At 40.3% G+C, this 23,407-nt stretch overlaps 1 protein-coding gene across 7 annotated transcripts in view; it reads left to right on the forward strand.

Moving 5' to 3' along the window:
- atp10b (ATPase phospholipid transporting 10B) overlaps window positions 1–23,407 on the forward strand; it is a 268,819-nt gene that overhangs the window by 139,830 nt on the left and 105,582 nt on the right. For all 7 annotated transcript variants that reach the window (XM_043703360.1, XM_043703365.1, XM_043703361.1 and 4 more), the window contains one exon: window positions 22,806–23,124. In XM_043703360.1, the coding sequence (XP_043559295.1) occupies window positions 22,844–23,124 (281 nt within the window). In that variant the 5' untranslated portion in view covers window positions 22,806–22,843. The remainder of the gene's footprint in view (window positions 1–22,805; window positions 23,125–23,407) is intronic.

The following is a 23,407-nucleotide window of genomic DNA, read 5'->3' on the forward strand; positions in this document are numbered from 1 at the left end:
CTGTAAGCTCTGAAATGTCACTTATTTATTCTATAGTTAAGACTGATGTCAAAACTTTGTTCAATTCATCTTCTGTCTCCTTACTTTTCATTAATGGAAAGTAATATGATTAAAGAGTGACAAATCCCCAGGACCTTACAGTTTCCATCTAAGGGTGTTAAGCAGGTAGGGGAGCGTGTTGTAGATGCCCTAACCATAATCTTTCAGAGTTTTGTAGATTCAGGAGTTATCCCTCTGGATTAAAAATTTGTATGCCATTCCATTTTTTAAGAAAGGCGAAAGTGGAAAACCACAGAGTGACAGACCAGTTAGCTTAACTCTGTGATGGGGAAATTGTTGGAATCTATTATCAAGGATAAGGTAGCTGAAAACCTTGAAATTTTTGATTTAGTTAGGGACAGTCAGTATAGATTCTTAACAGGTAGTCAAATCTGACAAAACTCATAAAACTTTTTGATGAGATGACTAGATCTGATCACCACACCTTAGGAAGGATATATAGCTTTGAAGGGAGTACAACATAGGTCTACAAGAATGATACCCAGATTTCAGGGGTTAAGTTATAAGTTATATACATTTGGCCTGTTTTCTTTAGAATTTAGAAGATTAATGCATGATCTGATTGAAGTACTCAAAATATAAATGATGGATAAAGATAAACTGTTTCCATTGCTTGGGGATTCTAGAACCAGGAGACATTGTTGAAATATTAGGGCCAGACCATTCCGGGGAGATGTTAGGAAGCATTTCTACATACAAAGGTTGGCAAATGTTTGGAACTCCCTTTCACAAACAGCAGTTGATGTTAGATCAGTTGTTAATGTTAAATCTGAGATTGGTTGACAAAAGGTTAACTAAGGTATGAAAGGATATGGGCCAAAGGCATGTGCATGGAGTTAGACCACAAATTAGTCATGATCTCATTGAATGGCAGAACAAGCTTGCAAGACTAAATGGTCTATTCCTGTTATTATGTTGCTATAATTAGTTCCCTCAGACTCAAATTCCAGAGGGCTAATAGTTATTTTGGGTGTTTTTGCTGTTCACTGTCTACAGAAATTCTTACAATCATTTTATATTTCCTCTAAGTTTTCTCTCATACTCTAATTTATGTTCCTTATTAATTTATTAGTTGTTCTTTGCTGTTGATTTATGTTATATCCTATCTTGACAGTGCCACCTTGGTCATTATACCAATTTTCTTTAAGTTTGGTTTATTGTTAATCTTTATAGCTAACTATGAATGATGATTTCTCATTCTGGAACATTTCTTTCTCATTGGAGCGTGTCTATTCTCAGTATTCTAAAATATTACATTAAATGTCAGTCTCTACATTTCTATTGATTTATCGCTTCATGTTGTTTGTCTGTTCACTTTAGTCAGCTCTTCTATCATACCTTCACAATTGCTGTTACTTAAATTTAGAATATAATTACTTTCTTAAATTTAAAATACTAGTCTTGGACCCATTCTTCTCTCCCTCCAGTTGAATGTAAACTTCAATCATATTGTGGTTGCTACTATCTAGGAATACTTTCACAAATATATTATAATTTAATTTTATGCCCACTGACCAGATAAATATTTGTAAATTAACTTAGATATGTTGTATGCACATTTTCATTGTACATCTGACCATTGCAAGTACATGCAAATTAATTTTGAAGATCTGAATAAAAAATTACACTTTCACCTTTGGGGCTTGTTATTTTCCAGACCAGTAAATGATGTTTCCCTTCTGTATCCTTCTTCACTCTCATGCCAAAGTCATTGCATTTTCTGGTTTCTTTTACTTTGTTCTTTTTTTTCTTTCACGCCTTTTGCTCACTTTCCATCTCTCTCACCATTTTTCTCATTATCTTGTAAAAAAACAGGCAAAGTTTCTGAAAATTAGCAACAAATAGAAAGCAGAAATAACATGTCCTTTTGAGTTTGAGATAAACACAGATTGTAGCAATGCAACTAATTCTTAATGTGATACAATAGAGTGAAACTAATTCTCCAGAGGCCAGTGTCCCATCATTAAGTCTCCTTTTATTTACATGTAGGGAGTACTATACACTGAGCCACAGAGCCAGCATCCACAGAGCCAGCTGTCAGAGTGAACAGAACCTTTGACACTCCTGTTTATTTTTTTTATTTTTTTTCCCCCCAAATTTCACTGTTTACCAAGCTAGTACTTTAACCAACTAAGCCAGAACATCATGTTGACACTCCTGTTTATTTTTATTTTTCTTTTTAACCCCCACACTACCACCTAAGTGCGGTAGTGCTTATTTTGTCCCCAGCACCCATGGTGTGTGTGTGCAGGTGTGAGACACAGTGAAAGACACAAGGTGCACGAATCTTTATTCAATTTCCACCACCAGGAAGATAGGAATACACCCAGGTGGCCAGTGACAAACACTGCCCTTCACATCAAAGGGCAGTGCTGACACTCCTGTTTATAAAGGTTAGCCAGGGTTTCCTGATTGGACCAGGCTAATGAGGTCCACCCGGCTGACCTCATTGAAATCTCTATGAGAGGTACATTTGCATTTAATTTGCTATGCAAATGTAAATTCTGCTAGTGTACTAGAAAGGATTGTTGCTGACAAAGATTGAATGAACAAATCAGGAAACTGATCCATTGCAGTGCATTGTCTTGAATACCCTATTAATAATAAAAAAAGGATACATTGATAAACCCACCAAAAACAGATTAGCCAGTTTAATGTCAATACTAGGACATCTTTAAGAGGCAATAATTTGGGTGAAAAGATTCAGTAAATTGGGCATTTGTGCATTTGTTATGTAAAATGGATTTATTGAAGGCCAATAGTGCTCTGCTAACCTGATTGAAAATCTTCTAATGAAGAGGACCAACTCAATAAAGTCAGTGAAGGTTGTGGATTCCTTTGGAGACGATGTGTAAAACAAGAGTTGTAAGAAGCTAACATAGACTTTGCCGTCATAAATTATTGCATCAGTAAGTTGGCCTGCCTAGTGTTAAGAGTGTTGATGTGCACCTGATGGTATTTAAACTTAGTCTGCATGGCAACTGGCAAGCAACTATCTTTGGTGTTTATGCCCATAATGTGACTAACCTTGGTGATTTCGAGGATGAATTCTAAAGTGATCTCCAGTGCTTGATTGCTACTAATAAAGGTCAAATAAATGAGTTCAATGCAAGGATTGGTGCAGATCAACAATCAACATGGGAATTAATCATCAGTAACAATAGGATTGGCAGTTGGAATAGAAAGGGCTTCTCTTGCTGAGATGTGTGCTGAGCATGATTTCTTGATCACTATCTCCTTTATTACAATGTGTTTTGGAAATCTGCATACACCACATCAACGGACTTCTCCTCAACAACCCTCTCTGTTACTTCTTCAAAAGTCTCCAGCAAGTTAGTTAGACAATATTTTCCTTTAGCAAGTCAATATTTACTCTTCCAAATCGATCCATCTTTTCCCATGTAAATATTAATTCAAAACTGAATTGTTGCTCTCGAGATTTCCCCAATACCAAAGTTAAACTGACTCGGTCAATCTTTACAACCATTTTAGAAAAGGGTTTGTAATTTCCGATCCTCCAGATGTACCCTGGAATCCATTGAAGATTGAAAGATAATTGCCAATGCCTCTGCAATCATCACTTTCATTTTCTTCAATATGTTTGGATGTATCTCAAACAGTCCAGGTATCTTATCAAATTTAAATACAAATAGCTCAGCCATTACCTCCCCCTTAACAATTTTAATTCATTCTATCGTCTGAATTTTCTTTACTTTTGCCAGGGCTTGGGTAGCATCTACCTCGTAGGTAAAGGCAAACGCAAAATATATTTTAAAAATCTCAACCATGCCTCTTGTCTCTAGGTTAATCCACCTTTTGGTACCTAACCTAACACATTCCTCCTTTTAACACATTTTTCCTATTGATGTGCCTTTAGATTCCCTTTGTTTGGTTGCTAGTCATCTTCGTAAATCTTCTTTGCTCTTCCTGTTTACTTTTTCACCTCCCTTCTGAACCTTCTCCAATGAATTCTGCAACAGGCAAATGTAGCTACGACAGGTAGATTGGTGAGGGTGAAACAAATTTTTCCAATGAATTGATTCCCTCACCACATGCTATAGACCAATGCAGGTGTCTCTAAAAATCTTTCAGCAATGTTTAACTTCTTCCTGCTTTAATCCCAACAGCTGAGCCCTCAAGTCCACCTGAGTATTAGGGTGCAGTCTACAATCCAAAAATTGAAAATTACCTGTTCACCTTTCCTAGTCTGGTAACCAGCTATTCAGGCATAGTGTGGATTAGAGTGTGCTGGAAAAGCACAGCAGGTCAGGCAGCATCCAAGGAGCAGGAAAATTGATGTTTTGGGCAAAAGCCTTTCATCAGGAATAAGAACTTTTGCCCGAAACGTCAATTTTCCTGCTCCTTGGATGTTGCCTGACCTGCTGCGCTTTTCCAGCACCACTCTATTCCAGACTCGGGTTTCCAGCATCTGCAGTCCTTGTTTTTACCTAGCTATTCAGGCATAGGTGAAGAGTGAGTACCTAACTCCCCATATTCTCCTTTCTGCATTCCCAAAGCATTGGGACATAAGCTCTGCGAACACTGTTTGAAAGAATAGCCACTCCCATTCTGGCTCCCATGGGTAATTAAAATCCTGGACTCTGACAACAGCCTGCTTTTCGAATAATGCCTATCAAATTAGCCTCTGAATCCATAAAATGCTATACTTAAACTGAAATTCTAGTTATACAAGTACTCTGTACAATGAAGTTTAGTGTACTGCACTGTTCAGGAGAACAAATTAAGATCTGCCTTTTTTTTCCTTAAGAAAGATTAAGTGTACCTTAGAGTAAAAATTTGAGCCACTCTTCATCTTAAACGTAATTACATGAGGACTAATTTCAACATAAATCTTCAGCTAAATTAAACTGAACTTGCTCCTAGTGCAGCAATAATAAAAATACTCACTTCAGATTAAGCATTTCAAGTGAAATATGTTAGCCTTGTGTTAGTAGAGCAACCTCTTGTGCAGGAGTAAACTATTACAATACAACTATTTGAGCTCTGATTGATGAAATGATTAATGCGGACAGATGTGTTTTCCTTCAAACATTTACACTTCTCTTGAAAAGGTCAAGTTAATTTATGCAGAGTCGAGAGCTCCATTTGTCATTAGTGAATGTCACATTCATTATAAGTGCTTCATGCATTTACCCTCCTTACAGTTAATCTTCTAACACCTTGGTGCTGAGTAAATGACAATTCACATTGACTTTAGCACATAATGTCTAGTAAATTCTATTTCACTGTATACGGGGCAAATGTGCTCATAACAAAAATGTTTACAGTCTCAAAAGTGTACATGAATAACTGCAGAGAAACTGTTGTGGTGGCAACAAGGCTGTTTCCCAGTCCGTGTCAATTTAAAATGTTTATAAAAGAGTCAACATTGGTATAAGGAAACAGCCTTTTATCCAGCAAATTGCATTGATTTGGAATGCACTGCCTGAAAAAGAAACAGGTGACACAGTGGCATAGTGGTTAGCACTGCTACCTCACAGCGCCAGAGACCTGGGTTCAATCCCTGCTTCAGGTGAACTGACAGTGTGGAGTTTGCACATTCTCCCTGTGTCTGCGTGGGTTTGCTCTGGTTTCCTCGTGCAGGCAGGTGAATTGGCCATGCTAAGTTGCCCATAGTGTTAGGTGTAGGGGTATGGGTGCGATGTGGGTCGGTGTGGACTTGTTGGGCTGAAGGGCCTGTTTCCACACTGTAAGTAATCTAATCAAGTGGAAGAAAATTCAAGCATTTGGAGGAAAATTACACACATATATATGTATGTATAAAATTATATATCTGTGAAGGAAAAGTGGGGTTGAGCATACAGGTGGAATTAATTTGATAACTTTAAAAAAGAGACAACACACAAAGGCCATAAAGCCTATTTATGGGTCTTATCATTTTTCATTTTATAATTGTTGAAGACATGGAGACATGAAATTGAGAATTTGGATTCCTCTGCAACACAGCAATACAAATATGTATACCTCATTGCTTCTCAGCAAATGTTTGTAATCTATTTTTGATTTTAAAATGTGTCATTTTAATGGGTTAAAATTGAAGGTTGAGATGTCTCAATAGAGGCTGATATGCCAAACGAAGCCTGCTTTACAGTTTCATCCAACCTGACTCTGTGTTAATACTTTATGGCCAACAAAACTGCATCTTGTTTATGACCAGTTATACCTGGATTATGTTTCACCTGATTCCTTTCCCAACAAATTCTGACTTGCAGTTTTATTGTCTCTGACTTCCTGAAATGTTCCTTGTTTTCAGCATCGAAGAGAAAGAACAGTGCAAGAGGCTAATTAGCCAGGCAATTTAGAGAAATACAAGTTAAAAAAAAATCATTCCAACTGCAACTTTACCAGCTGTGCATTTGGATAAAATAAATACGTTATGTTTATAGTTCTGATTTGCTGTTTTCATTGATTGGATGATGCTGTAGGTTTTCATTACTTTTGATTTTAATCTGCTGATTTTCCTATTGCATCGGTATTGCAATTGTTACTGGCAAACCTAATAACAGCCATTTGGCAGTCATTACTGAAGTCTCTCAGCACTCGCTGACATTGCAGTTACTTGGATACTCACAGAATCGCTGCTTTGCCTTTTTATGTTTTGATACTTCATTTGGAACTTAAAGTCTAGCAGTATTTATATCTTGCCATGCCTTTAATGCAATAAGTTAAGGGGATCATCTGATCTCAGTCCAGGGGCTTAGGTGTGCCTTTGTCAGCCAAACAGTGTTGACAAAGGGTCAGCTGCTTGGGGCATTTAGAGTCAGAGGTGCTGCATCATTACGGGGTCGGAGTCAGTCTTGTTCACTCCTAGATGTCCAGTAAAACCAGTCCCAGGATTACATAGAACAATACAGTGCAGAACAGGCCCTTTGGCCCTCAATGTTGTGCTGTCCTGTGAACTAATCTAAGCGCATCCCCCTGCACTCTCACATCATCTTCCATGTGCTTATCCAAGGACTGTTTAAATCTCATGACTGTGGTTAAGTTAACTACATTGGCAGACAGGGCATTCCACACCCTTACCTGAGGAAAGAACCTTCCTCAGACATCTGTCTTAAATCTATCACCCCTCAATTTGGGGCTATGCCCCCTCGTACAAGTTGACATCATCATCCTAGGTAAAAGACTTTCACTGTCTATCCTATCTAATCCTCTGATCATCTTATATGTCTCTGTCAAATCCCCTCTTAGCCTTAGAGTCATAGAGTCATAGAGATGTACAGCATGGAAACCCGTCCATGCCGACTAGATATCCCAATCCAATCTAGTCCCACCTGCCAGCACGCGGCCCATATCCCTCCAAACCCTTCCTATTCATATACCCATCTAAATGCCTCTTAAATGTTGCAATTGTACCAGCCTCCACCACTTCCTCTGGCAGCTCATTCCATACACGTACCACCCTCTGCATGAAAGGGTTGCCCCTTAGGTCTCTTTTATATCTTTTCCCTCTCACCCTAAACCTATGCCCAGCCTTTCCTCATTAGACCTTCCCTCCAGACATCCTGGTAAATCTCCTCTGCATCTTTTCCAATGCTTCCACATCCTTCCTATATTGGGGCGACCAGAACTGTACAAAATATTCCAAGTGCGACCGCACTAGTGTTTTGTATAGTTGCAGCATGACATCACGGCTCTGGAGCTACCAATGAAACCTAACAAACTGTATGCCTTCTTAATAGCACTATCAACTTGGGTGGCAACTTTCAGTGATCTATGTACATGGATTCCAAGATCCCTCTGCATATCCACACTACTAAGAATCTTTCCATTGATCAAGTATTCTGTCTTCCTGTTATTCTTCCCAAAGTGAATCACCTCACAATTATCTGCATTGAACTCTATTTGCCACCTCTCAGCCCAATCTTGCAGTTTATCCAAGTCCCCCTGCAACCTACAGCATTCTTCCACACTGTCCACTACTCCACCGACTTTAGTGTCATCTACAAACGTACTCACCCATCCACCTATGACAAACAGCAGTGGTCCCAAAACAGATCCTTGTGGCACACCACTAGTAACCAGACTCCAGTTTTCCAAAAACCACCACTAGCTGTCTTCTTACAGAAAGTCAGTTTCTAATCCAAACTACTAAATCACCCTCAATCCCATGCCTCTGCATTTTCTCCAACAGCTACCATGTGGAACCTTATCAAAGGCTTTACTGAAGTCCATGTATACCACATCAACGGCCCTACCCCCATCCACATGCTTGGTCACCTTCTCAGAACGTTTCAGAGAACACCTCTGGGACACCCGGACCAACCAACCCAACCACCCCGTGGCTCAACACTTCAACTCCCCCTCCCAATCCACCAAGGACATGCAGGTCCTTGGACTCCTCCATTGCCAGATCATAGCAACATGACAGCTGGAGGAAGAGCGCCTCATCTTCCGCCTAGGAACCCTCCAACCACAAGGGATGAACTCAGATTTCTCCAGTTTCCTCATTTACCCTCCTCCCACCTTGTCTCAGTCCCAACCTTCGAACTCAGCACCACCTTCCTAACCTGCAATCTTCTTCCTGACCTCTCTGCCCCCACCCCCACTCCGGCCTATCACCCTCACCTTAACCTCCTTCCACCTATCGCATTTCCAACGCCCCTCCCCCAAGTCCCTCCTCCCTACCTTTTATCTTAGCCTGCTTGGCACACTTTCCTCATTCCTGAAGAAGGGCTCTTGCCTGAAACGTCGATTCTCCTGCTCCTTGGATGCTGCCTAACCTGCTGCGCTTTTGACCCTATTCCTACCCTAGTCATCCTTTTATTCCTCACATACCTATAGAAAACTTTAGGATTCTCCTTTATTCTACCTGCTGAATACTGCTCATGTCCTCTTCTTGCTCTTCTTAACTCTCTCTTTAAATCCTTCTTAGCTAATCTGTAACTCTCCATCGCCTCATCTGAATCATCTTGTCTCAACATCACATAAGCCTCCCTCTTCCGCTTAACAAGAGATACAATTACTTTAGTAAACATGGTTCCCTTACCTTGTCAATTCCTCCCTGCCTGACAGGGACATAGCTATCAAGGTTTAGAGGTAGGTTATTCAGAGTATTGGACAGAGATCAGTCAGGAATCTGGGCACACATCAGTCAGGAATGTCCTTTAAACACTATCAGATGCCTGGGCCATATTCAGTTTTGGGGTTCTGTCCACTAAAAGTCAAGGTGACTATCAGGGCCCACTGCTATGATGGGCATGTTGGGAACTCAGTTGTTTCATTTATTTTCATGGAATGTGTCTGGGTCAGGATTTACTGCCCATCTCCAGTTGGCTTTGAGATTGTATTTCTGCAGTCCATTTCACATGGTTAGACCCTTAACTCTGTTATGGAGGAAATTCCAGGATTTTAACCTCAATACACTGAAGGAATGGCAATATATTTCAAATCAGCAGTGACAATGGTGTGGCTGTGAGGGAACTTGGTGTGGAACTTGTATCATGTATATGTTATATGCCACTTATCAGCCCAAGCCTTAATATTGTCTCATTTTATAGCATATGGACATGGGCTACTTCAGTATTTGAGGAGTTGCAATCATACAAACATTCCCACTTCTGACCTTATGATGGAGAGAAGGACTGAAGGCAGCATGCTAGGATGTAGAAAGAACAGTAATTATAGAGGAGGCAACTTATTACAGAAGAGTGGGAAACTGTAGAGCATTGGAGAGTATGTGTTACTGTAGACAAGAAGGTCATCAATAATCACTACTGCCCTGGCTTTCATCATGATGACTGACAAAGCTAAGTTGTAGACCTGAGGATCAGAGTAGGTTGGGGTGGTAGGGGTGAGATAAAGATAAATAAAGATAGAAATAGATAAGAGTTGGCAGGAACATGAGGAAATTTGAAATTACAGAGTCAATGATGAATGCAAGGAAGAATTTGGTTTAGCTTTTAGTTTGGGGCATCACCTAGTTTGATAGACTCACTCTAAAAAGCATGATCTGTGTTGCCTTTCATCCTCATCTGAATTGCCAATGTGTAATGGACATGAAAAATAGATGCCATCACTGAAATATGCGTTTTTCTCTGTCTGAGGGCTCATGAGACTCTTTAAGCAACAATTATATTGGTGAGGCATTTGTTAACTACAGGTTAAAGCCATATTTGATCATAGAAGTCTCTTTGTGAATTTTATGTGGCAACCAACTATGTCAGATACAAATTCTGGGCAGAAGCAGTCTTGACCAGTGTTCCTTCTAATCTTTTTCGTGCCTGTACGGAACTTGGAATACTCTCAGCAGCACATTACATCCATTAAGCATAAGTATTATGACATTTTTTTGTAGTTTGTTTAATAACTATTAAAATTGTGCATTTATACACTTTTACAGCTGCAGGCATTCTACCTGCATACAGTTATGTATTCTCAGTGCTGAAAATGTATTGCTGGAAAAGTGCAGCAAGTCAGGCAGCATTCAAGGAGCAGGAGAATCGACGTTTCGGGCATGAGCCCTTCTTCAGGAATGCCCGAAACGTCGATTCTCCTGTTCCTTGGATGCTGCCTGACCTGCTACGCTTTTCCAGCAACACATTTTCAGCTTTGATCTCCAGCATCTGCAGTCCTCACTTTCTTCTATGTATTCTCAGTGTTAACTATTAAAAACATATTTATATTATTTTACATTTACAAGTGTTCAACCTGCTAAAATAAATGCAGTTGTTTTCTGGGCTCAGAACTCTTCATATAAGTTAGTGTGGTGCCATGTACACCACATGTACTACTTGACCGAAAGAGGACCCTCTTGTTTGTTGGCAGCTTTTTGTGCCTATCTTTATTTGCTGCCCAATGGTTGTACATCGCATTCATGTTAATATTTTTCCCAGATGAAATGTGTGACTTAATACACATTCAATTTGTCCAAGTGATCTATTTCTAAACTATTTCTGGATTTAAACTTAATCAAGTTCATGAGGCTAAATTTACCTTCACAGTCAGCACTTCATGCCTGAAATGTTGGACAACTGATCAGAGAAACAGACGTTTCTTGAAATTGGTTGTCTTTTAGAGCACAGTCCACCAAATCACTGAATGTCTGAATGGAACTCATCTTGACATTTTTGACAACCATCAATTTGAAATTGGAGTATTCCTCACAGATCTTTTAGGCCACACTCTCTTCATAATTTGGTACAAAAGTGAAATATTTTGATATTAGTACCAAATTTATAAATGGTTGTACTGGTGATTACAGCTTGAACAAATGTATGCCACTCCAATAATTTATCTTCTGAAAATCTGCTTTCCATGCAGTCACAAAACAGGTGAATAAATGAAGGTTACAGCAGCGCACAAATCACTGTCTGGAACAGCCAGGCCCTTCTTTACTTCATCACTCCAACAAGTACGTTCACTGGGTCTTCAGTTTATTGATCTTGGCTTTGGTAATTGCACAGCTTCAATTGTTGTCAAACAACTTCTCCACAAGAATTTGTACAGTGATTCCAGTTCACTGAAAGCATTGTTCAAAGCTGTCAAAGCAACATGATGTTGTTGCTTGTGTGCATTTTCAGGCAATATTTGGGTTTATTAGATCACTGCACTTATTCACTTGCTCTGTGCAGTACTGTGTCCGTTGCTCTTGATGTCCTCTCCTCTACGTTGGGGATACAGGGCATCAACCTGCAGAATGTTTCAGAGAACATCGCTGGGACACATCACCACCCTGTGGCCAAACACTTTAACTCCCCCTCCCACTCTGCCAAGGACATGCAAGTCCTGGGCATCCTCCACCGCCAAACTCTAGCCACCCAACACCTAGAGGAAAAACACCACATCGTCCGCCTTGGGACCCTCCAACCATATGGGATCAATATGGGTGAGTTTCACCATATGGGTGGGTTTCACCAGTTTCTTCTTTTCCCCTCCCCTCACCTTATCCCAGATCCAACCTTCCAATTCGGCACCGCCCTCTTGAACTGTCCTACCTGTCCATCCTCCTTCCCAGTATCTGCTCCACCCTCCTCTCCGACCTATCACCTTCACCCCCAGCTTCATCTGCCTATCACATTCTCAGTTACCTTTCCCCCCAGACCTACCCTGCTTCCCATTTATCTCTCAGCCTCCTTTGTCCACCCCCTCATTCCTGATGAAGACCTTATGCTCAAAATGTCGACTCTCCTGCTGCTTGGCTGCTGCCTGCCTGGTTGTGCTTTTACAGCATCACACTCTTTGACTGTGATATCCAACATTTGCAGTCCTCACTTTCTCCCTGTGCAGTACTCAGTCAAGCCATTAGTTTCTCATGAATGCACTCACTGCAAAATGTCTCAACAGTCACCTCATTTCATTCAAAGATAGAAATGGCACTGCATCACAATGTGTGACCTTGCCAAATTTCTCAAATTGTCCTTTATTCACAGTTGACCAGCTGAACATAATATTCACTGTTCTTAGAAGCATTTCAATATCTTTCTTAACTGACACCTGCATCCAAACAGCACCTCGTCCTCGATCTTCTCTGTAACGCAAAGCTGTTCTGGTAAATGTTTGTTTTTGTATCACAAGATTCCAGCTAGTCCGTTTTCCTTTCCCAGCATAATACATACTCGGAATGGTGTAAACATCACCATCTTCTGTAAATCGAGCTTACTATTTACATAAAATTGTTTGATTGGTGTTGCAGTGGAGATACTATCACAAGCAGTCAATTTCAAAATTTCTGCAAAAAGAATCTTATAAGGAGGTTCAGATTCTTGTCAAATTTTGATGTAAAAATTCACCATTTTTTGTACCGAAATATCTGTACTCCCATCCACTATCAATGAATGAAATCACATTTTGTGCAATTCATCCAGGAATTGTTCCTGTGTGACAAAGCCAATATACTTCAAAAATTTCATTGTATAATTCTAGCTGCAGCAGCTCTCATTGATTGCATGTATATGTTGCCACATGATCATGAATCTCTTGCATGGAAAGCATGCATCTTTACTGCAAGAGTGACATTATCAGTGAGAACTTTCACTCTGTTGAGACTTCTTTTTGTGAATTGTATATTGCAACCTGATGTTTTGGTAAGCATTTGTAAAGTTCCATGTTCATTTTAGGTTTTGTAAACTAATAAAGCACCCCCGTGCACCTTTTGGTTCGAATGTCACTTTACATACTCAAACATCCAATCCTGCCACTTTTCCTCAGTGCTGACCTCCTTAACTAACTGTCTCTGTACAAACAACAGTAACTGCCTACTTGCTGCTACTCAACAAGATCTTTACATGACTACCTTCATCTTGTTACCTTGGATTGAAAGTCACGAAAGAGGCCATTCAGCCCATTGATTCTGGGCTAATCATCCAAAGAGTATCTCACTCAGACCCAATGCCCCCACCTTATCCCCCATAACTCTGCATTTCATGTGGCTAATCCACCTAGATAGCACATCCCTGGACATTATAGGGCAATTTAGCATGGAAAATCCACATGACCTGCAGATCTTCGGACTGTGGGAGGAAACCAGGCCACCCAGTGGAAACCCCATAGACATGGGGCAAACATGCAAAGTCCACGAGATCGACACCCAAGGCTGGAACTGAATCTGGTGCAGTGAGGCAGCAATGCTGACCACTGTACCATTGTGCCACCCTTATTCCTTCTACAAAGCTATGAATTTCTTGTCTTATAGCTCAACATTAGGTACCAAACTAAACAAGCTATGACCTCAATTAAAAATCTTCCCATTTATTTTCCATCAGCTGAGAACTACCTTCAGCCATTTTATGCTGCATTCAGTCATGGGCATCCCTGCTGGACATGATGTGACCTAGCTTTTTCCCTTTCCCTAAAGGTCCAGCTACTTCAATAATCGCAGGTTTCTGCGATTTGCCTGGAGTTGGATGTGGCTACATGGCTAAAGATTGAGTTATAGGGTTGTAGAGTCATAGGGATATACAGCGTGGAAACAGACCCTTCGATTCAACTTGTCCATGCTGACCAGATATCCTAAATAAATTTAATCCCATTTGCCAGCATTTGGCCCATATCCCTCTAATCCTTCCTATTCAGATACCCATCTAGATGCCTTTTGAATGTTGCAATCATACCACCCTGCACCGTTTCCTCTGGCAGCTCATTCCAAACATGCACCACCCTCAGCGTGAAAAAGTTGCCCGGAGATCTCTTTTATATCATTCCCTTCTCACCTTAAACCTATGCCCTCTAGTTTTGGACTCAGCCACCCTGGGGAAAAGACCTTAACTATTTACGCTATCCACGCCTCTCATGATTTTATAAACCTCTATGAGATCACCCCTCAGCATCCAATGTTCCAGGGAAAACAGCCCCAGCCTATTCAGCCTCAAACCCTCCAACCCTGGCAATATCCTCGTAAATCTTTTTTTAACCCTTTCAAGTTACACAATATCCTTCCTTTAGCAGGGAGACCAGAATTGCACTCAATAGTCCAAAATTTGCTGAACCAGTATCCTGTATATCTGCAACATGACCTCCCAACACCTATACTCAATGCACTGACCAATAAAGGCAAGCATATCAAACGCCTTCTTCATAGAGTCATAGAGTCTTAGAGATGTACAGCATGGAAACAGACCCTTCGGTCTAACTCATCCATGCTGACCGGGTATCCCAACCCAATCTTGTCCCACTTGCCAGCACCCGGCCCATATCCCTCCAAAACCTTCCTATTCATATAACCCAGATGCCTTTTAAATGTTGCAATTCTACTGGCATCCACCACTTTCTCTGGCAGCTCATTCCATACACATATCACCCTCTGCATGAAAAGGGTGATACGTCTCTTTTATATCTTTCCCCTCTCACCCTAAACCTATGCTCTCTAGTTCTGGACTCCCCCACCCCAGGAAAAGACCATGTATGTTTATCCTATCCATGCCCCTCATGATTTTATAAACCTCTATTAGGTCACCCCTCAGCCTCTGATGCTCCAGGGAAAACAGCCCTAGCCTATTCAACCTCTCCCTATAGCTCAAACCCTCCAACCCTGGCAACATCCTTGTAAGTCTTTTCTAAACCCTTTCAGGTTTCACAACATCCTTCCAATAGGAAGTAGACCAGAACTGCATACAATATTCCAACAGTGGCTTAACCAATGTCCTAAACAGTTGTAACATGACCTCCCAACTCCTGTACTCAGAGCTCTGACCAATTAAGGAAAGCATACCAAATGCCTTCTTCACTATCCTATCTACTTGTGACTCCACTTTCAAGGAACTATGAACCTGCACTCCAAGGTTGAGCAACACTCCCCACGCCTTATCATTAAGGGTATAAGTCCTGCACTGATTTGCCTTTCCAAAATACAGCACCAAAGGCTCGAGGTATGCGGCATGTGGAGAATCATGGGATTCATGGGGCATGCAGACATCAGGTATGTGCCACGTGGAGGATTGATCATGGGCATGCACAGTGGGGCGAATACACAGTGGTTCATGGGGTGTGTGCGTACTTTGTTTTCCTGGTTGCGGCCACACACATGTGCGGCTTACTGAGCATGTATATCTCAATTATGTCATTGGTCATTACATATCGAACAAGTTCATCTCTATGAGGCAGAAGTAGTCACAGACAGTACAAAGTCTCCAAGGACATGAAGCTGAACCAAACTTGATCTGTACAAATTTTTCAGCATGCTGTTATATGAATTTATGCCTTACTCAGGAAACGGGGGGAATGACGGTATCGGGAATCCTTTCCAGATTTCAATGTCTTACTTTTCTCATAATGGAAGAGTGCACACAGCTAGCAAGCTGCAGATCAATTGTGGTTAGTGCAAATTTGGAAAAGCAGTAATCAGATATAGAATTTTTGCATTTAACCCTAACTCTAATCCTCATCTTATCACATCTTGTTTTGTAATGCCAGCTATAAAGCCATACATCCCAAAGGATGGATGATCATATGCCATAGCATATCCTTTCAGCTGTTTGCAACAAGCAAGATATTGACCGTCACCAACCAGCCCATGCTTGGAAAATATATAACGTATTTTCCAATATTAGATGTGATTCCATGATTGGGTAGCATTTGTACCAGTCAAGTTCCATTAGGATCTTAAATAAAAACCAAAAAACCTGTGGAAGGATCACTGGAGCTGAAACTTTAGATCTGGCAGCATCTGCGAAGAGAAATCAAAGTTACTGAGCTTTTCCAGCAACTTCTGTTTTTGATTCTGTTAGGATCTTAGATGTTTCAATTAAGTTATCTCTGACTCTTCTAATCTCCAGAGCAGACAGGCCTAGTCATTCTAGCCTTTCCTCATCTGGAAGTAAGCTTATTCCAAGTATATGGAGTTAATCTTATCTGAACTGCTTCAAACTTATTAACATCCTTCCATAAGTAAGGACTAGTAGTCTACATAGTATTCCAAATGCAGTCTCACCAATGCTCTGTACAACTGAAGCATAACCTCCCTACTCTTGCATTCAATTCCCCTCACAATAAAACATAATGTTCTATTAGATTTCCTGATTGCTTGCTGTACCTGCATGCTAACCTTTTGCAATCTATGCATTAGGACAGCTTTGATGGCTCTGCCTGATTACATTGAACCTATCTAAGTGCTCTGTTTTAAAGTCTGTAATAATGACTTCTAACATTTTCCATATCGCAGATGTTTAAAATTTAAAATCTTTAAAAAATTTTAAATCCAGTTTGCTTCATTCTTATGAAAAAAAATTGCTGAAGTAGAACAACTCCTAAATGTATATTGGCATTGTCAATTATTATTGACAAATAACATTTATGTTTCGTTATTTTCAGAAGATGAGTATGCATTACAGGCAGCTTCATACAGGAATGTAAAATCAACATGAACATAACTTTCCTATAATGCATTACCTCATGTAGTGACTTTACCAATTAAACCATGAGGGATCTCATGAATATAATGTAAATCTACATTTTATACACAGTAGCTTTCCCATGACAATATCATTGTAAGTGCTGCATAATGTGAAAAACACAGCTTATAGATTAATACTGTCCCCTGAAACCTGATATAAAAGTGATAAATGCCTTCTAGAAGTAGAGGACACGTTTATGGGGATTTTCACAATTTGATATTCCCTTTGTTTTCTCAGCAAATAATACCTACAAACTCATGGCATCTTCCAACTTATTGATATGTATGCTTTCCTCTTCGCTCCTTGCAGTTCCCCAGTAAAAGTCCACCAAAAATGGAAAGTTTACTCTACATATCCAACATAAAGAAACTGTTTGTCTCGCACCCTTGGAACATTTGTTTTCTTCTTTATTCTTATATAGGCTGTGGGAGTCCCTACTTGTCCTTGATTTGATTGATTCTCTCTTAAGGGGAGTTAAGGTCAACCAGATGGCGATCAGACCAGTTAAGGATGACAGATTTCCTTCTATAAAGGACATGAGTGAACAAGATGGTGTTTTGCCACTATGGTTTCCATTTGATCTGCCTTTAATTCCATACTTATATTGAATTTAAATATCACCATTCAGCAAGGTGGAAGTTAAACTCTTAGTGCCAGTACATTAGCGTGATGTTCTGGATTACCAGTTCACTGGCATCACCAATACACCAGCATCTCCACCTTAAATACTGGAAGAAATATAAAAGGGCCTTCCACATAGTGAGCTGGACTTTATGTGTCCTCATTGGGCATGTTTTTAACCAGAAACTTTCCACCCATCCTCAAGCTGATCCATGTAATACGGAGTAGATGTTGTGGGTTGGGAGTGAGTGGGTTGGAGTGGGGAGTGGAGAACATGGTGGTGGTGGTTGGGTGCCAAATCAACAGCCTGGCTTCCATATTTAAATAAATAACTAAGGATTAGTTGAGCATGTCAATGGCTCAGTTGATCCAAATATGATCTTGCCCATGCTTAAACAAATTAATATGGACAGATATGTGGGATACGCAGCCAATTTTCTTAATACTTTTTTTATAAGGAATGAAGGAGGGATTATTATCTTCAGTGAGTGCCCTTTGTGCACCAGGGGTATAATCCCAGAAGGTAATATACCCCATTCTTTTTCTCCTGCTTGAACTTTAAATCATAAACCTCCAATCCCTTTCACCCTCCTTCCAGTTTGCTTGAATCCTTCCCACTCAATAGGCCCAACTTCCTTGAGTTTGGAGATCCAATAAAACTTCCATCCTGGATTGCTTTCAGTCCAGGATCTGCTCAGTACTAAGAACGTATGAATGTAAGAACTAAGAACAGGAGTAGGCTATTCTGGCCCTTGAACCTGCTCCACCACTTAATACGATCATGGCTGATCTCATCATGGCCACAACTCCACTTTCCTGCCCACTCCCTATAACTCTTCCACCCATTATAAATTAAAAATCTATCTCCTTCTTCAGTTTACTCAGGGACCTATCATCCATCACACTTTGGAGTAGTGAATTCCACAGATTCATGACACTTTTGGAGGAATAATTCCTCCTCCTCTCTGTTTTAAATCTGCCCAACCCCTAGTGTAAAGGTATGACCGCTTGTTCTAGCTTGCCCCACAAGGGTAACATCCTTTCAACTCCCACTCTGTCAATTCCCTTGAACATCTTATGTGTGTAAATTCTATCTCCTCATTCTTCTATAATTTAATGAATACAGACCTAAACTGCTCAATCACTCCTCATAAAACAAGCAGTTCATCACTGGAAGTAATCTAATGTACCAAACTCTCAGTGTTGCCAGAACTGCTGTTAGTCAGTCAGCTCCAGAGAATAGGAGTTCCTCCAACTGAGGGTAAAAGTCCCACTCTGCACAAAGTTAGCCTATCATTTAGAACATTATGGTGAGTTAGTCATGCTTCTTATCAGTTTGTTGTCTCGTCACTGCCTTCCCTTCCAGAGAGCGTGCAATCTTCCTGACTCACCATTAAAGTTTGACCAGTAACTCGTTTCACTGAGCTACGTCTAGACAGCAATTAGTACAGCAATATTTAACATTGATAAACAATCTTTAAAATTGTCTGATATAGTGCAAAGCAATTAATATTTGAAACAATATTATCACTATTATTTAATAATGACATTTATATTATGTTATCTTTGGTCTTGGAGATGGGGTAGAAGAAAAGAATGGCTATTGTTCTGTTAGCTATTAATATTAGATGTCATTTTGTTAACTCCTAACTCTCCAAATATTCATTATCTCTTTACTGTAGTGCTGCACATATTTTCTTTTGACACCCACATTTAACTCTTCACAGCATTCATCAATTTGCTCAGTTGTTTCACTGGCGACATGATCCCAGAAGATGGCTTTGCTGAAATAGAAAGTAATTGGAGAATCAGTATTTCTGGCTTGTTGCATATCTCCAACTCTTCCAGCAGAGCCTCCCATCAACAATAACATGGGAGCGGTAGATTTACCCTATCATTTTCTTTTGAATTCACTAATTTGCATTGGTTTAAGAATGACTTTCCCATTAAATGAAAGCATGTACCAGTGAATGTAAGGCCAAACAATGCTATTCATCAAATGTTTTGATTGCAGTTCGAAAAAAATAGTGTCTGTCCCACTGAGAGTGGGAGAGCACTGTGACACTTGCTGCACTTTTCAGTATGTAAGATTCAGATGGAGCTATATATGTTACATATGAGTTGTTTAATTGATTTAAATTATTGAAGTTTACTCATTGAGCACTGCCTGATACTAGTTTGCAGCACTGAATCCAGGCACTGAGGATTTGACTCCTGTCATTGATTGCCATGGGCAGCTGTCTCTCTGTCTTCTGAGAGTTTACTTGGAGTTGGTGGACTTGAGGGAGAACTGATGGTCCCATGTGGATAGAGCACATCTTTCATCCTCCACAACCTCGTAAGCAAGGTCTTCAGTGGTGCAGCAGAGAATCTTGCATCTCGGTTGCCCCCACGTTGCTTTATAGCTGAGTACTTTATAGGCCAGAATTGGTTGTAAATATCATTCAGTCACTGATCTAGTCAGAACAAAGAACAATATAGCACAGGAACAGACCCTTCGGCCTTCCAAACCTATGCCGACACAGTTGGTCTTCACGTACCAAAGGTGGCTCAGTGGTTAGCACAGCTGTCTCACAGTACCAGGGATCCAGGTTCAATTCCAGCCTCAGGTAACTGTCTGTGTTGAGTTTGCACATTTTCCCTGTGTCTGCATGGGTTTCCTCTGGGTGTTCTGGTTTCCTCCTACAGTCCAAAGTGAATTGGCCGTGCTAAAATTGCTCACAGTGTTCAGGGACGTGTAGGTTAGGTGGATTAGTCAGCGGTAGTTTGGAGTAATAGGTGAATGGGTTTGGGTGGGATACTTTTCAAAGAGTCAGTGTGGACTTGTTGGGCCAAATGGCCTGTTTCTGTACTGTAGTGATTCTATGACAAAACTGTCTTTATTTACAAGATCTGTATCTGGCTATTCCCTTCCTGTTCATGTATTCATCCAGGCGCTTCTCGAATGCTGCTATTGTGTCTTCTTCCACCATCTCCTCTGGCAGGGTGTGTTTCAGACACTCACCACCTTTTGTGTGAAATAATTACCTCGCACATCTCTTTTAAATTTCCGCTCCCCACATCTTGAACCTGTGTCCCCTAGTAATTGACACCTCCACCCCGGGGAAAAGGCCTCATACTTTCCACTCTATCCATGTCATTCACAATCTTGTAAACTTTTATCAGGTTGCCCCTCAACTTCCTGCAATTCAGTGAAAACAAACACAGTCTATCCAACCTTTCTTCATTGCTAAAATCCCCCACACTAGGCAACATTCTGGTAAACCTTTTCTGCGGTCTATAGGATCTTCCTTTAAAAGATGTTAACTACGCATGATCTTTAGCCCCCTCTGAGGTGGAAAGTACCCCACAGTGAAATTTCAATTAACTCAATAGTACAATCATGTTCACAGGCAGTGGAAATTTGACATCATGAAGGTTTTGTGATACAATGGTTGACTGTATGTAGTTGTACTATAGTTGACACTGATGTTGCAAAATATTGAAACTGACCCTGCCTCGATGGTAAAAAAGAATCAATTCCCATGTGGATTCTTTGCACAAGATCTAAAAAGGTCTATGACCCTCCTGCAACTATATATTGCTGTCTCCAATATAACTGCATCCAAGACATGTTGAATTGTTTGCAGATAATGAATTTTTCAGACTGTTACCATTCCGTAATTTCTAATATTGTGATTTGTAGACTCCTGAATTATCAGAAGAGCCAACCTTATTGAAAAAAGCTTCAGGTTATCCATGCTTGTAAAAGAGAATTAGCTTCACATAATTAGTCAGAAAACAGTATTCAACAGTTACTAGATTCTGAGAATTCAATTCAAGCTTGAAAATTGAATTTTCTTCATTTTAATATAAGCCACTCTTGGTTCCACTCTACAGACATTCGTTTACATAAATTGAAACCTTTCATAGTGTTCTACAATTACTTTTTAAGTCAATTTTATTTAAAGGAGAGCAGCAGACAAATAAGCGTTTTGCAATATTTTGCTTTGTTTCTGAGTTAAAAAGTGTCCAACATTGCACTATATTTTATGAGGATAATTTATCTACAGAAGTATTGTGCGCTGGCTTTAGGGTCAGGATGTAATAAGTACCAGTGAGGATGTGCAAATGGATCATTTATTTCCTGGCCTATGCTGAGATAATAGGATGTAACATTATGCTTCTTAGATCTGACCTTACCATCCCTGTTTCTCAGGAAAGAAAATCTGTTCCATTTTTGGCAAAAAAAAAATCAGTTGAACCTCTGTTATGAGCCCCATTCTTCCATTAGCCTTTTATTACTCAAATGTGAATGGTTAGTCTGGTAAGGTAACATGAGGAACCTCACAATGTTGGCAGGATGCTTAAAATTACCTGAACATGGTCCTGGAACGTGTAAACTCTGGACTAAAGAAACACAATTGTGCAATGATCACCTATGCTTTTCATATCAATCATCATTTCAAGTTTCAATCCAGGGAACTACAAAAGATGTAAAATGTTCCTAATGATTAAAAAATGTTTTGAAATTGGTATACAAGAGAAGAAATTTGACACCTCACAAATCCCTGATGTTACAATTCTTAATACTACATGTTAAATAGGAAGAGCAAGAAACAATATTAAATTCTTGGTAATGCCATCTTCCACCTTTGTTAAATAACAGGATTTGCTTGTATATGACTTGAAGTGCTGCCCATCTGATGGCTCAGTGGTTAGCACTGCTGCCTCACAGCACCAGGAACCCAGATTTGATTCCACCTTAGGCAACTATCGATGTGGAGGTTTCACAGTGTGTGTGTGTGTGTCTGTGTCTGTGTCTGTGTGTGTGTGTGTTTGTGTGTATGTTTGTGTCTGTGTGTGTTTTTCCTCCAGGTGCTCCGGTTTCCTCCCACAGTCCAAAGATGTGCAGGTTAGGTGGACTGGCCATGGGAAATGCAGAGTTACACGGATTGGGTCAGGAGAGGGTGGTTGCTGGGTCTGACTGGGTTGCTCTTCAGAGAGTTGGTGTGGATGCGATGGGTTGAATGGCCTGCTTTCACACTGTAGGGATTCTATGATGTTATGATATTGAAATGTTTGGTTAGTTGGGCCTCCCTTCAATTCAATAAGACTCCAGCTGTACTAAGCACTTTTTGTATTTACTGAAGAATTTCTGCAATTATAGTCAGATTAATAATATGACCTTTTGTTTTCTCATTAAAGTACTCACATATCATTTATTTCTTATATTGATTACATAATATAGTTTCTGTCTCAATAAAAGGTGATGTTGTTCTATTCCAATATCAGACCAAACACCTGAAAATGGAAAAGTGATCCAGTGAATAATGGCACACTCTATAGAATGGATTCGATTCCGCTTCCAGCAGCAACGACCCCACAATGTCTCTGAAACAACACCATTGTTATCACCTTCATCACGAAATTCTCCAGTCAGGACACAAAAGTCAGCTGGTTTAAGCAACCAAAGAATTATCATTCCAAATAATGGAAAGTTTCCCAGAAACTCAGAAAAGCTAATGAAAAGCTACTTGAGCAACAAAATAAGAACCACAAAGTATACCTTCATCAACTTCCTTCCAAAGAACATTTTTGAACAGTTTTACAGGTAAACACCTCAGCTTAGTTCGCTCAGCATTCTTCGTGGAGGTCTGCAGATGCTGGAGATCAGAGCTGGAAATGTGTTGCTGGAAAAGCGCAGCAGGTCAGGCAGCATCCAGGGAACAGGAGAATCGACGTTTCGGGCATAAGCCCTTCTTCAGGAATGGGGAAAGTTTGTCCAGCAGGCTAAGATAAAAGGTAGGGAGGAGGGACTTGGGGGAGGGGCGTCGGAAATGTGATAGGTGGAAAGAGGTCAAGGTGAGGGTGAAAGGTCAGACTGGGGTGGGGGC

The sequence above is a fragment of the Chiloscyllium plagiosum genome, chromosome 14 (genome assembly GCF_004010195.1).
Source record: "Chiloscyllium plagiosum isolate BGI_BamShark_2017 chromosome 14, ASM401019v2, whole genome shotgun sequence".
NCBI classification, from domain to species: Eukaryota; Metazoa; Chordata; class Chondrichthyes; order Orectolobiformes; family Hemiscylliidae; genus Chiloscyllium; species Chiloscyllium plagiosum.